Consider the following 13,242-nt stretch of genomic DNA (forward strand, 5'->3'; position numbering starts at 1 on the left):
GACATCCTCCGGATGTGATCCGGTGCCTGAATGGAAATAACTTCCATGGCCATCGCGGGTTGAACTCAGAATTCATGCGCTGTGCGTGGAATGTGTGCGCGAGTGCTTCCCCCTCAAGCTTCTCAACACCCCCGAAGGTCCTCAACCGGAGACCTCCCCCAGAGCAGGTCACATGACTCTCTGACCCACCCCTCGGAGAGCGCAATGCGATTGCCTTCCGCACCTCCTCTCATTCTTCCATCACTATATTGTATTCCATCCACTTGATTCCGTCATGTCTGATTATCCACAGCGCGAGAGATCTCGCTCGCCTCGTCGTCGTCCTTCTCGCAGCCCCCGACGTGCCCGTCGTTCGTACTCTCCTCGCAGTCGCTCTCGCAGCCGTGGTGACCGTGGTGACCGTGACGAATACCGTCGCACCGATCGCCGTTCTCCCGAACGTCGCTCTCGCTCCCCATTGAGCAACTCCGGTGCTGCTGGACCGTCGGGCTCGCCTTACGGTGGACGCAGTGGTTATCCGCCTGCCAGATTTGAGGATCGCACCGTCGCCAAAGAAAACATGATGCAAACCGTTCGCGATTCGTCCCAGCAAGACCGCCGAGTCTATGTGGGCAACCTTGCCTACGATGTCAAGTGGCATCACCTTAAAGATTTTATGAGACAGGGTGAGCAGGGTCGTTACAATTGGGGGTGATAAGAGTTGTTGGTTTGATTTGAGGCTGACTGGGGGTGGTTCCCACGCTTTACAGCTGGAGAAGTTCTCTTTGCCGATGTTTTGCTTCTTCCTAATGGAATGTCGAAGGTGGGCGCCTATACGTAGAGTGGCTGGTTCATTTCTACTCCCTGATCTTTTTTTTTGTGGTTGGTCTTTTCTTTTTGCATGGACGTTGGATTGACGGGCTGGGCATTGTTGTCCTGATATTGTAGGGATGCGGGTGAGTTTTCATCTCTGGTCCATACTGAAGACCCCTGCTAATCGAGTATCAGGATTGTGGAATACGCTACCAGGGAGCAAGCACAGAACGCTGTCAACACGCTCAGCAACCAGAACCTGATGGGTCGTCTTGTTTATGTCCGCGAGGTATGCAGTGTCTCTACATCTGACGAACTTGACTGACCAGACTCCATAGGACCGTGAGGCCGAGCCCCGTTTCGTCGGTGGTCCTCCTCGTGGAGAGTTCGGTGGCCCCGGCCGCGGTGGCTTCGGTGGTGGTGGCTTTGGCGGTGCTCCAAACGCTGGCCGTCAAATCTATGTTTCAAACGTTTGTTCTCTCTTCTACTCTCACCCCCGTCACTTGCTCTTTCAGAATCAGTTGACACCTTATAGCTTCCATTCAACGTTGGCTGGCAAGACCTGAAGGATCTGTTCCGCCAAGCTGGTAAGTTCAACTTGGAAACCCTTGACTTTGACTCTTTTTCTGTCTAGTGTGAGCCAATGGAGTTAACCCTAATCCCCATATAATAGCTCAGCAGGGTGCCGTCATTCGTGCCGATGTGCACACCGACCCTAGTGGACGCCCTAAGGGCTCCGGTATCGTGGCTTTCGAGTCTCCTGATGATGCCCGCAACGCCATTGCACAATTCAACGGTTACGACTGGCAAGGTCGCAACCTTGAGGTCCGTGAGGATCGTTTCGCTGGTGGTGGTCCCGGTAACTTCGGTGGACGCGGCGGCTTTGGCGGTGGTCCTGGTAACTTCGGTGGCCGTGGCGGTTTCGGCGGTCCTCCTGGCCGTGGCGGCTTTGGTGGTCGTGGTGGATTTGGTGGCGGTTTCGGTGGCCGTGGTGGGTTCGGTGGCCCCGGCGGTCCTGGTGGTCCCCCCGGTGGTTTCCCCGGCGGTGGCTTCGAACACGGCGGTGCTCCCGTTGCCTCAGCTCCCCCCAACCCTTTCACTGACTTTGCTACTTCCAACGGTGACAAGGGCGGTGGTATCTATGTTCGCAATGTAAGTGTTGACAGCGACAGTAACATCCACTGCCAGCAGTGCTAACACGCGATAGCTGCCGTGGTCTACCTGCAACGATGACCTGATTGATCTGTTTTCCACTATTGGCAAGGTTGACCGTGCCGAAATTCAGTACGAGCCCAACGGCCGCTCTCGCGGTACTGGTGTCGTCCAATTTGATACCGCAGACACCGCAGAGACTGCCATTGGTATGTGTATCCCATCAACCTCACGTACAGCTTATATACTAACACCAAACAGCCAAGTTCTCCGGTTACCAGTATGGTGGTCGTCCCCTTGGCATCACCTTTGTCAAGTACATGACCCCCAACGCCCCTCACGACGACATGATTGAGCCTCAGCAGGAACACCCCTCTGGTCTCACCCAGGACCAGATTATGTAATGTCCTAGTAAATCCCGAGGTCGGCACATCTGCGCGCCTGCGCGCCTGCTCGCCGCCTGCACGTCATGATTGATTTCTGGGCTTCGAATGTCTCGGGTCATGAGCTCTTTGGCCTCTTCTTTCACTGCGCTTTTATTTTCTTTCGATGATTCCCTATTCCCATGCCGTTTCTTTGAGACTTTGATCTCAAAATGGGGATCCGGTGCCCGTTGGGCTGATCACCTCCGCTCTTTCTTTCTCTGTCTGGAATGGAAGAAAAAGCTTTCTGCGACTACTTGTTCGAGGATATTTTACTCCTGCTTTTCTGTTGATCTTAGTAGGTTTTCGTATCTGTATGTGTATGTGCGGAACGGTCAGTTCAATACGTATGAATGGCCTTGCGGTCAATGTATTTGCTTGCCTGAGTAGGGGGTTTTGACAACTCGTGCTGGTTGAAATTTCCTGAGACCATATATCTTTCTTATTCAAAAATATCGGGAAACAATGTAGGAGTAATAGTATGATATCCTTCGCGTCTTTTCCAAGCTCTCTATCTCACTCGGCCACGATATCTTTGATTCTCGGGGCTTACACCAGGCGTATGCCAGCCCGGAGACTCCAAATCCCAATCATTCATATTTCTATCCTCCTAAATTAACGTAAATCAGACCGAAGTGACCAGCGAATCAAGACAAGTCCACTCCTGATTTTCCCTTGACCTCACTCCCTTTGTCTCACCCCCTTTATCTCCCTAATCTCCGGGCTCAGTGTAGGTATTCGAAGGGCGAAATCATTTCGCGATGGTTCGACGAATTCAAATTGGACAGGAATGAGGTTCATCACTAGGTTGGCTCTATAGAGTGGCCATATGCTGATCTAGCACCATGGGAGTACCCAATTGTATACTTCGTTCTCGACGAATATCAATCTCGGCTTTGTCAGTGGTGAGATTGCGCGGAATTAGCGGAAGGGTGAGGGGAATATCTTCATCAGGCAACACATTTCTACCTTGATACTCAACTACTCACTATGGCCTCGTATGAAACTTCTACTCATGTCTTCAAGACTGCAGATGGACTATCTCTCGAAGTTGACATCTTGAAACCTTCAACGGCCCAGAAAGATAGTGTGGTCCTCCTCCATTTCCACGGCGGATTCCTAGTGAGCCCATGACCTTCCTGCAAATCAAACATGGAAATTCGACCTTGATTAGTGAGTCTGAACTGATCATTCAACTCCAGGCAATCGGCGAAAAAACAACATTTCCACCCCACTGGCTTATCAACGCCTGTCATCACCGGGGATGGATATACGCGACAGCTTCATATAGACTCCTCCCAGAAGCGAAGGGTTTAGATATTCTCCAAGACACACTTGATGCAACCAACTGGATCAACCAGAACATCAGCAGCAAAATCATTCTCGCTGGGTCCAGCGCCGGGGGATATCTAGCCCTCGCAACAGCCGCACATCCAAGCTGCCCTCGGCCCATCGCCGTCCTCGCCATCTACGGAATGCTCGACCCAGCAAGCGAGCGATATATCCAGCCTGGACAGCCTCTGATGGGACCAGTTGAGAACGAATCCGAAGCCCTAGGCGAGATCGATGCAGCCATGCAGAGTGGACAAGTGCTAGACGGATATGCATTCCCAGCGAGCCCACCAACCGATCAGAGAATCAAGTGGATTAGGACTTTGCACCAGACTGCACGGTACGCGGATGTTCTCACGCGGTGTCCGGGGCTAGCGCAGCGTATTGCTGAAGAAGGCACGAGTGCTATCCCCGAGGAATATCGGTCCTTGTTTCCTGTTAGCTTTGGTTTGACATCTAGTTTCCCGCCAACTGTTCTTTTGCATGGAGATCGTGATGGCTTGGTGGAATTTGATCAGAGTTCCATGGTGGCTGAGAAATTGAGGACTCTTGGTGTGGATCTTTGGTTTGAGAATGCTGTTGACCAGGATCATGGGTTTGAAACGAAAGAGGTTATAAACTTGGATGCTGGTGATTCAGTGGATGGTGATGCGGTGAATGAGTCTCTTCGAAGTGTTATTTCGGTTCTGGAGAAGCACGTCTCGTCAATTTAGTTCTTTGTCTAGTAGAACTGATGATCGATCAGTTCCTGGCATCACCTCATTACCTTCTCTTGATTTGATCTTTTGCACTAGCATATAGGATTAGAATACGTAGTTTTAAGTCATACAAACAAAGATCAGCAATTAGTTTCAGCCCTCTCCAGAGCCCAACATCGAATGTTCGACTTCCTATAGATCGGGTGCACAGACCACCCTCCTATCTCGAACATCTTCATTTTTGACCAACTTCGACCACACCACACACCACACAATGGCACACCTCGCACGCACTCTACCCAGAAGGGCACTGCCCAACCAACTCACGCCCTACCTGTGCAAAGCCCAAGCACTGAGTACAGCCACAATCCAACCAAAGTTTCAACGAACCCGCCGAACTCCGACACCAACGCCTAACCACCCAAAACCCTCCCTCTCCCAACTCAGAACCTACCACTCAACCTTGCACCCCCGCCTCCCAGACCATGAATACACAAATTCGCAAACAGCAATTCTAACCGCAGCCCTCGACCACGTCCCAGCCCACGGCTTCACCAGCACGGCATTGACACTCGGAGCCCGTGACGCCGGGTTCCTAGACGTGTCCGTGCAATTGCTCCCGCGCGGCGAATTCGACTTAATCCTCTTCTGGCTTGCCAGCCGACGAGGACTTTTGCGCGGCAAGGTCGAGGAGGGAGGTCTATTCCGGCGGATTGCAGCGGAGCAGGGCAAGGATGTCTATGAGCTTGGTGTTGAGGAACGGGTCCGCGGGTTGCTTTTGGAGAGGCTGAGAATGAATGACGAGGTCAGACATGTCTGGCAGGATGTGAGTATACCGTGCCCCTCTTTCTCACACTTTATTCGGATCCCGTTTCGATGATATGCTTTTTGTGTTGGAGTCGGGCTTTTGTACTAATCGGCAATTACAGGCTCTCGCGCAAATGTCGCTGTGGTCTAATATCCCTCTTTCCCTCACGGAACTGCATGCCCTTGCATCTGATATCCTTACTCTATCGGGTGATGCGTCTGTCGATGCAGCGTGGTATTCGCGCCGTGTGGCTGTATCGGCCATCTACGCTAGCGCTGAGGTCGTTATGACGCGCGATCCGACGCCTGATTTGTCGGAGACTGCTGCGTTTGTTGAGCGCCGGTTCGAGGATCGTCAGGCTATTGCTGATAAACTCACTGGTTTGGGTCAATGTGCTAGCTTTGGATGGAATACTGCTGTTGGACTTGGCCGCAGCTGGGGGTTGAAGATTTGAGGACATTCTTACATGTCACATTTCTAATGTTGTGTTCTTGAGAGCTCTTCTTTGATTGTGAGTCATGCTGTTGCAATAACAGCTTCGCTTATACGTTCAAGATGAGTTGTGTACTTTTAACTATTTCGGCTAATCCACCTGGTTTAGTCTTCCTCTCAGCTATCTTCCTCTCAGCTATCAATTGTATTTAATATTGCTGGACCTGTGAATTACTATATTCGGTTAGGTCCCCGTGACCCTATATCATGACATCTCCAACTTATACTTCGCCTTGCAGCGATCTAAATATCTGAATAACAACAAGCAAACAACGTTGAGTTTTCATCGGTCGTGATTCCTAAAGGTTGCCTATTTTACCTCCCTGCCTGCCGTCTCATTTCTTTTCCACTTCCCGCCCTACCTCCTCATCCACCATGGACTTCTGAGCTCTCGCCTTCTAAGTTCTCGTCCGTTGAATCCAAATCCGAGGATCCTATTACGCAGTTGGCGATATTCCTTGGAACACCGTCAACGAGCGCTTCAGCAAGACCAAACTTGGGATCAGTACCTCGTCTTCACGCAATGGGATTGGGAATACAGGACTCACTCCGTCTGCTGTTACATCGGCATACAAGTAGAGTCTACGGTTTACGGGCCCTGATCGATCTTTCGCTCATTCTACAGGAATCGCTCTACGCCCTGCAACAGGGTGTCCAACTGATATTCTCGAGCTCCGCCAACATTGGCCCGCTATTACTTTAGAGTAGTGCTAAACAGCCCACCCCAATGATTCATCCGATTCATTAAAATGCCAAGATTTGAGGTAAAATTTGCGGTAAAATTTGATGTAGATTCCAATACTCAAAAAGAGCTAAAATGCCGCTAGTGTATTAGTCAAATTTAATTATGGGAAGGGGTGGCTTTCTAGCACTACCCTTTCTTTACTACTCGGCGCCTCAATGACCTAGACACAATTAAAAAACGGCCGTTCTCACCCCCGTGGACTTGACTTTGGCCCTGTCTGTATACAGTGCTCACTAGTCTGGGGAAGAATCAGCGAGAACAGTCTATTGAATATCCTAGAGTCCAGTCATTACAGATTTCTTATACCAACAACTCTCCATATGATTGAAATGCCCTAATCAAAATACCAATCAAGACTAGATAGAGCGAAAGCACATCACATCCCATCATTCCCCGGAAGCAGAAAGTGCTACGTACCAAAACAAACCGGAAAGAAAAAAGCCGTAGACAAAGGGAGTATCTTGAAAAAGAAACGTAAGCACGCCAATGAAGAAATACGCTCAATGCAGAGAAACATTTTGAACCGCTTCTTCTACGCTGATAGGCGCAGCGTCCGCGGGGTCATTGTCGCCAGATTCGACTGGTGAGACCAGTAATGTTGGCGAGGTTGGCGAGAATGGATCTGAGAGAGGACTGCCTTCCTGAGATTGAGACTGGGACTGGGATTGGGATTGAGCAAGCTGTGTGGGCGCGGGAGTGCTGTCGCTTTCGAGTTCCTTGGATGGACTAACACTGCTGGCTCCGCTCTCAACGGAATCGCTTTGTCCATGCTGTGCTTTGCCGCGGCCCCAGCGTCGCGGGGTTGGAGGAAGAGGCGCTTGGCCATGTTTACCTGCTGCCGGTACCGGTGCTGGAGGACGGTGTTGACTGGGAATTGGTGTAGTGTGTGCTGAGCGGCGAGGTGGCGGGAGAGCTGGGGCCGGGTTTGAGGCTGAGCGGCGCGGCTGGGTACCTGTGGGCGCCAGGGCTGAGCCTGGGGCGGAGTCGCGGCGATCGGGGTGTGAGAGTGACGAGGGGATTGGGGAGCCTGGTGTATGTGTGGTTGTGGGGCTGACTTCTATGCCCTCGGGGATGGTGTAGCCATCGCTGCTTGTACCGGCTGAGTGATGTTGTTCCTCATCCACGGTCATACGGCGCCCGCGCCAGCGGCGAGATTTCGGAGGTTCGGGCTTGATCTTTGGTGGTCGGATTATTGGCGTCTCATCACTGAGAGCGGCGGCTGGGACACCATCTTTCCGGCTGGGAGTCATGATGCCTGGCTTTTCGTGCTGTGCTGCGACTGCCTGAACACTCAGCGAAGATACAGATGCAGGTTCTAGGTTCATTCCGAGTCGTTGTACTAGGCTGTGCTTCCGCGGTGCCTCGGAAGAGCCGCGAGAATCCACCCTCGTCGGCGATGCTGTATCTGATACACTAGCAACAGTGCTTGCGCGCGATATTGTGCGAGTGACTTCGAGTGATTCACCGATATCTGCGGGTGACTCGATTATGTCGGCAGGCGACTCGGAATGCTCAGCTTGATCAAGGACAGTTTGAATAGAAGTCGACATAACCTTGGTAGGTGTCTCTTGCGTGTCGGCTGAATCAGGCTGGTCAGTACTGCGTAGCCATTCGACCGTGGCACATCGACCGACAAGCCGGCGTGTCGTTTCATCAACCTCTTCGAAGTGCAGGATCTTCTCGTGTTCTGCGTCACTTCCATATGAAACTTGTCCGCGAACAAGAATACTAAGCAGCCTTCGAAGTTCATCCCGCTTGTAGTGCGGTGGATTTCTTAGCTGTGTGTGTGCTAGAAGGGGGTAAAGTACACGAAGATACGTATGTCGCAGCGCAGATGCTTCCTCGGGTAGGTCGAGTAGATTGCGGATTAAGATATCAACCAGAACATGCAAATCGTTGGTAAAGAAGTACTCATAGGTGTTTGGAGTAGTGAAAATCAGATACAGAAGCTTCAAAGTCAGTAGCTGTAATGATGTCTCGGCTGTATATCGTCAGTCATGTTATCAATCGAATATAAGAGGTCGACGTTACCCTCGCGGTTGATCAGAAGAATGATGTTCTCTCCAAAGGTTTTATAAAAGCCACCAAAAGCAGACAAGATTTTGATAACCTTGTTAGTCAGATGTGCCGAAGGGCGATCATCGATAGGATCATGAGCCGAAATCATGAACTGCTCATTCAACACCAGCTGCGCAAGCCATTAGTATCAGGCCCGAGACAGGCGTATAGGGAGCAACTCACAAGCACTCGAATGACGGGGTAATGGTACGGGTCAGTAACATCATAAGAAAGATCCTCAATGATATCAAAAAGACACCGAATAAAGTCGTCATCCACAAGAACTGCAACAAAGTCCAGAAATCAGCCACCTGTCCACATCACCAAAACTACCATCACCATAAAATTCATGGGTATAGGTATAGGTATAGGTATCCAACGCACCCAAATCTTCAATCTTGACCCTCTGGATCCTGGACATCTCATAGATAAGATCCATCAACAGGCGATGTAACCCAGCATCACCATCCATATCGGCCCTCCGCATGGCCTGAATGAGCTCGAGAAGACGCGCAAACGCGCCTTCCTCATTCAGCATTCGAAGAACGATTTCATTTTGCCGCCCATCGAAGAGAATGAATGAGGCAAGGAAGTGGAGGGTTGTCGGGTCATCTTCTTGCAAGAGGCCGTAGATAATCTGGCGTCTAACATAGTCGGCGTGTGTGGCGAAGATGCTCGATGCGAAGAGTTTGTAGGAACAGCGCGAAATATCTGTTTCTGTTTGAAGGTATTCATCTGAGGGGATGGTGTTAGTGTTGTTACATCGGGGGGAAGGCCGAACGCCGTGCGGTCAGGGTGAGGGAGGTTCTTAGTGGGAGTGTTTGGAAGGGGATTCGTATGATGTCTCGCATCTCGATGCTTTGACTCAACGGGACTGGGTACCTTTGTGTTGAGCCGTTAGACTCAGGTAGGCTCGGAGGGCGTCGTCGATCGAATCTTCGGAGTCGCAGGGCTTGGAGACGATCGTTTGGAGTTCTGCGAGTCAATTGTCAGGTTGCGTGTCTGGAAATGCAGACATGTCTTGAGTTGGATGAAACACTTACCAGTCCAGAACTCAGTCTCCGAGACCTCAGGCTCCATTTCCCGTCAGACTGCTCATCCCGCGACGTGCGAGTTGGAGAGTTGAAGGCGGGTGGGGGAATTTAGTCCCACTGCGGGTCAACCCTACGCACTTTTCCTACTTTCTATACAACAGCACAACAACACAACAGGACAACAGGAGGAATTATTACGAACTCTCATTGGTATCAATATATAAAATCTAAGTGCAATTATGAAGGGCGCAGGAACGGGTGCGCTTCGGTATTCCTGTGAATCGGTCAGTTGGGGTTCACTGTGTTTACGGCTACGTCACTTACAGGACATATTTGTCCAAATCCACCACGCTCGTATCGCTGAAGAGCAGATAAAAGTACTTCAGCGTCTCTGCGAGCCAGAAAGACTCCATGGTGTCCATCTGGGTGGGCTTTTGGGCGGTGACATCGTGGATGCCTGCGTGGGCGTGATCCGTCCGCGTGTGTTTGATGATGGCCTCGAACATCTGCCATCCCTTCTTGCGCCAGGACTCGTCGCCAGTCAGTCGGTACATAATGAAGACAGACTCGATCGCCTCAGGCCGAAGAATGTATTTGGGCGACGGAATACTGATCATGCCAGCAGGGAGATGATCCTTGCCAACGGACGCCTGGGGTGAATCAGGCGAGGGAGACGAACGAGGCGCGTCTCGATTCTCCAAGCCAGCTACTTCGGGAGATGGAGTCGGGCTTGAGCTAGAAGAGACAGCTGAAGCCGAGGATGAGTATTGATTACCGCGCTTCTCAATAACTCCGCTGTCGTGAGGATTCAACGAGCCGGGCATGGCCATGGGAATGGTCTTGCCAGTAGGATCTCGTGAGTCTTCCAGCATGCCCATCTTGATGCGCTCAGAATAGGTGCTCTCTCCATTGCGATACTGGGGTTTTGCGGCATAATCAAGAGGCGAATAACGTGCCACACCGGCATCAAAAGTGGCCTGGTCCCACTCACATGCCGATCCCTTTTGACAGGATAGAAGACGGAATCTTTCTGGCATGATTCCAGTCTGTGTGGCCTCGTAAGCCCATACACATCCGTCAGTGAGCTTGGCTGCAAGCTCCAAATCACCCTCGATTCCAAATGCCTTGGCTCCCAGGGCGAACATTCCACCGACGAAACAAGTGAGATGGGTGCCTTCATATTCAAGATCCGTAATATCGGTAGCCTTTCCAGGTACCGGTGAAATAGAAGCTGTGAACCGAATATCCCATTTGCCTTGGACCATAGGTTGGAATATGAGATGTTTGCGGGTTGCAGCAGCCGCTTTGGTGTACATTGTCTTGTACTGTTCCAGGCCACCTAACAGTAGGTACTCCTTGGGCAGGTACTCGTAGGTTGAGTCTGCCATTGCTCCCATGGTGAACTTGTTTTCACGGGATGAAATGGGGAATTCCAGGCCACCATTGCATTGATTTGCAAGATTGGACTGTTGCTGACGCGCCTCAATGGGCAAATTGGCAGCAGAAGTACCATTGGCAAGTTGAACGGGTTCCTCGGAATCAATCTCAATATCACGCGAGATCAACTTCTTGTAGCTCTCAATATCTGTCGGCGCAACATAGGGTCTGCGGGTTTTTGTCGCAGAGCTCTTCTTCGTTGAAGCAGGATGCTCCTCGCGCGTAGGGCTGCTACTGCGCTGGTTATATTTAGTACATCCCTGCGCATTGACACGAAGAGGCCACAGTCCTGGAATGGTGCTTTTATCTTGGATCTTCTCCAATTCATTTGTGATCCGTGCAATTGCATCATAGTACTTATCCTGTTGGGTCAATTGAGCCAATCGAGTGAATTCCAAAGAAAGCGATCCGATTTCAGCCAGACCAGCTCGGCCAGAGGCCCGATGACGTTTTGCAACAAATTCTCTGCTATGTGTCAGTAGTATACCAGAGTTGGAATCGATATAAACTTACGGGGCCCATTTGTAGTAAAGTTGTGGCATGCGATTCGGGGTATCAAAGGCACCAATGAGAATCTCAGCGAGCTCCTCGGCCTTTTCCAAGAGAATTGCATAACGATGACCAGAGATATCATAAGCACCGAGAAGTCCACCAAGATAACGAATGGTAGTCTCAAAGACCGGGATATCACCCCTGGACGAAGTCTTGAAATCGATTTTCTTGATGGCATCTACAGCCTCAGTGAACTCTTCCTTCAACTCCATGATCCAAAGCGTATCAAGAGAATCAACCAACGTCGCACCCCAACCATTGAACGGGTCTTCGACCTGCTTCGACAAGGGCTTGATTTCATCATGCCCCATGGCGGTCGTCTTGTACCCCTGCCAAGCATGCTTGAACTCAGCCTTGATGGTGCTCAGTCGCTGCAAACGCTCCTGCTTATTGTAGCTGGACTCGTCTTTAAATTTAGCCTGGAGCTTGGGAATCTTCGACCGCTCCTTGGGTAGCTTGATTGTTTCACTCGCTGAGATGGGGAACTGCTCAGGGAATTTCTTCCAACGAGTTCCGATAGCAGGGCGCTCGACTGAGTGTCTTCCAGCACCTCCGTTGTCCAACTCCTCCTGAATGCCGAGGGAATCTTCTGTTGTTGGGGGCGGCAATCTACCAGCACCACCCACCGGCGCGGGGTCCTTCGAACCCTCCTTGCTGGGGGCGTCGGCTGGCGCAGCCACTTTTTCTTTGGTGGCATCCTTTAATCCGCTGCTGGGACCGACAGGAGACCCTATCTTTGAGTCGGAGGAGCCGCGGTTAGGTTCCGGGATGACATATTTGTCGCTCTCCTCGATGGCGGCAGCGGCGGCTGGGTTGTCGGGTTTCGGGGCTTTGAATTGGTCTTGGTCTGGGAAGGCAGCGGCAGGATCGGGGGGATGGATGCCGACAGGCTGTTCAATTGACGAGTCGCTCCAGTCGCGTGAACGGGCGAAGTGGATGAAGGTTAGGAGGATCGCCGCAGCGAAGATGATCAGAACTCGATATCGACGAGCTCGAAACATGGCGACCGTCCCTGACAGAATTGAAGCGAAGGAAGTGAGAACATGTAGAGAGGAAAAGGGAAAACACGAGGCGAATCCAGATGCAATCACGAGACTAGATCCACTTGAGCTCTCGATCTATTTCTGTCGCGGGGTCCTTTCTTGCCAGTGCCAACCGACTACCTCTTTGTATGATTCCCGGATGAGATTCCCATTCTTCTTTCGTTTATTTGATTCCCTCAAGAGAATTTCCCCTGTTACCATTTACCAGCCAAAGACCCTGGAAAACAGCGGGTTCCCGGACCCCCGAAACACAAGTGGAGAAACTCGCCCATGCGCCAGAATCCGGGGCCAATGATCGGCGTCTGCCAGCCCTGCTAATTGCGCTCTAAAGGCACTTGGGAGGTTTTATGCAGGCGATCCGCAAGGGTCTTTTATTCGGCCTATCAGGTTGGGCTATTTCCGCCAACGAATTTCGAGGGGTGATAGCCCTTAGCCGAGACAGATACAATTGGGCCGAGAATGCCAAACATGTGCTTGGGGTTGATATATCATGAAGAATTGGAGGCGATTTGAAGTGTGGAGTCATGCCAGAGGCATCATTTCTGACATTGCCTCTTCTTCCGTATTGAAGCCAAGTTACTCAAGGTAAACAACCCAGTTCTATATGATCACGTGATGTCATGTTGCGCTGTCCAGTTCGCTTTCCCTAGTAAGTTTGGGTTCGGTTGAGAGCTTTT

General features: G+C 51.2%; 5 protein-coding genes across 5 annotated transcripts; 3 read left to right on the forward strand and 2 right to left on the reverse strand.

Annotated features, from left to right (window-relative positions):
* Window positions 1–274: 274 nt before the first annotated feature.
* On the forward strand, window positions 275–2,348 carry N7511_002101 (uncharacterized protein; the record flags this gene model as incomplete). Its single annotated transcript, XM_057124526.1, has 9 exons — window positions 275–665; window positions 750–802; window positions 928–935; window positions 988–1,081; window positions 1,131–1,262; window positions 1,328–1,379; window positions 1,466–1,944; window positions 2,000–2,153; window positions 2,206–2,348. 9 exons carry the CDS (start codon window positions 275–277, stop codon window positions 2,346–2,348), a joined length of 1,506 nt encoding a protein of 501 aa, XP_056986685.1.
* Window positions 2,349–3,356: 1,008 nt separating this feature from the next.
* On the forward strand, window positions 3,357–4,411 carry N7511_002102 (alpha/beta hydrolase; the record flags this gene model as incomplete). The annotated part of the gene is made up of 2 exons (XM_057124527.1): window positions 3,357–3,488; window positions 3,569–4,411. 2 exons carry the CDS (start codon window positions 3,357–3,359, stop codon window positions 4,409–4,411), a joined length of 975 nt encoding a protein of 324 aa, XP_056986686.1.
* A 259-nt stretch (window positions 4,412–4,670) lies between these two features.
* On the forward strand, window positions 4,671–5,658 carry N7511_002103 (uncharacterized protein; the record flags this gene model as incomplete). The annotated part of the gene is made up of 2 exons (XM_057124528.1): window positions 4,671–5,222; window positions 5,326–5,658. The coding sequence occupies 2 exons, from the start codon at window positions 4,671–4,673 to the stop codon at window positions 5,656–5,658; spliced, it is 885 nt and encodes a 294-aa protein (XP_056986687.1).
* Window positions 5,659–6,941: 1,283 nt separating this feature from the next.
* On the reverse strand, window positions 6,942–9,579 carry N7511_002104 (DUF2013 domain-containing protein; the record flags this gene model as incomplete). Its single annotated transcript, XM_057124529.1, has 6 exons — window positions 6,942–8,422; window positions 8,473–8,629; window positions 8,683–8,783; window positions 8,884–9,234; window positions 9,382–9,474; window positions 9,543–9,579. 6 exons carry the CDS (start codon window positions 9,577–9,579, stop codon window positions 6,942–6,944), a joined length of 2,220 nt encoding a protein of 739 aa, XP_056986688.1.
* Window positions 9,580–9,770: 191 nt separating this feature from the next.
* Window positions 9,771–12,523, reverse strand: N7511_002105 (class I alpha-mannosidase 1A; the record flags this gene model as incomplete). The annotated part of the gene is made up of 3 exons (XM_057124530.1): window positions 9,771–9,807; window positions 9,858–11,435; window positions 11,484–12,523. 3 exons carry the CDS (start codon window positions 12,521–12,523, stop codon window positions 9,771–9,773), a joined length of 2,655 nt encoding a protein of 884 aa, XP_056986689.1.
* Between the last annotated feature and the right edge of the window lie 719 nt (window positions 12,524–13,242).

The sequence above is a fragment of the Penicillium nucicola genome, assembly GCF_028828085.1.
Source record: "Penicillium nucicola strain IBT 29836 chromosome Unknown utg000002l, whole genome shotgun sequence".
In the NCBI taxonomy this organism is placed as follows: Eukaryota; Fungi; Ascomycota; class Eurotiomycetes; order Eurotiales; family Aspergillaceae; genus Penicillium; species Penicillium nucicola.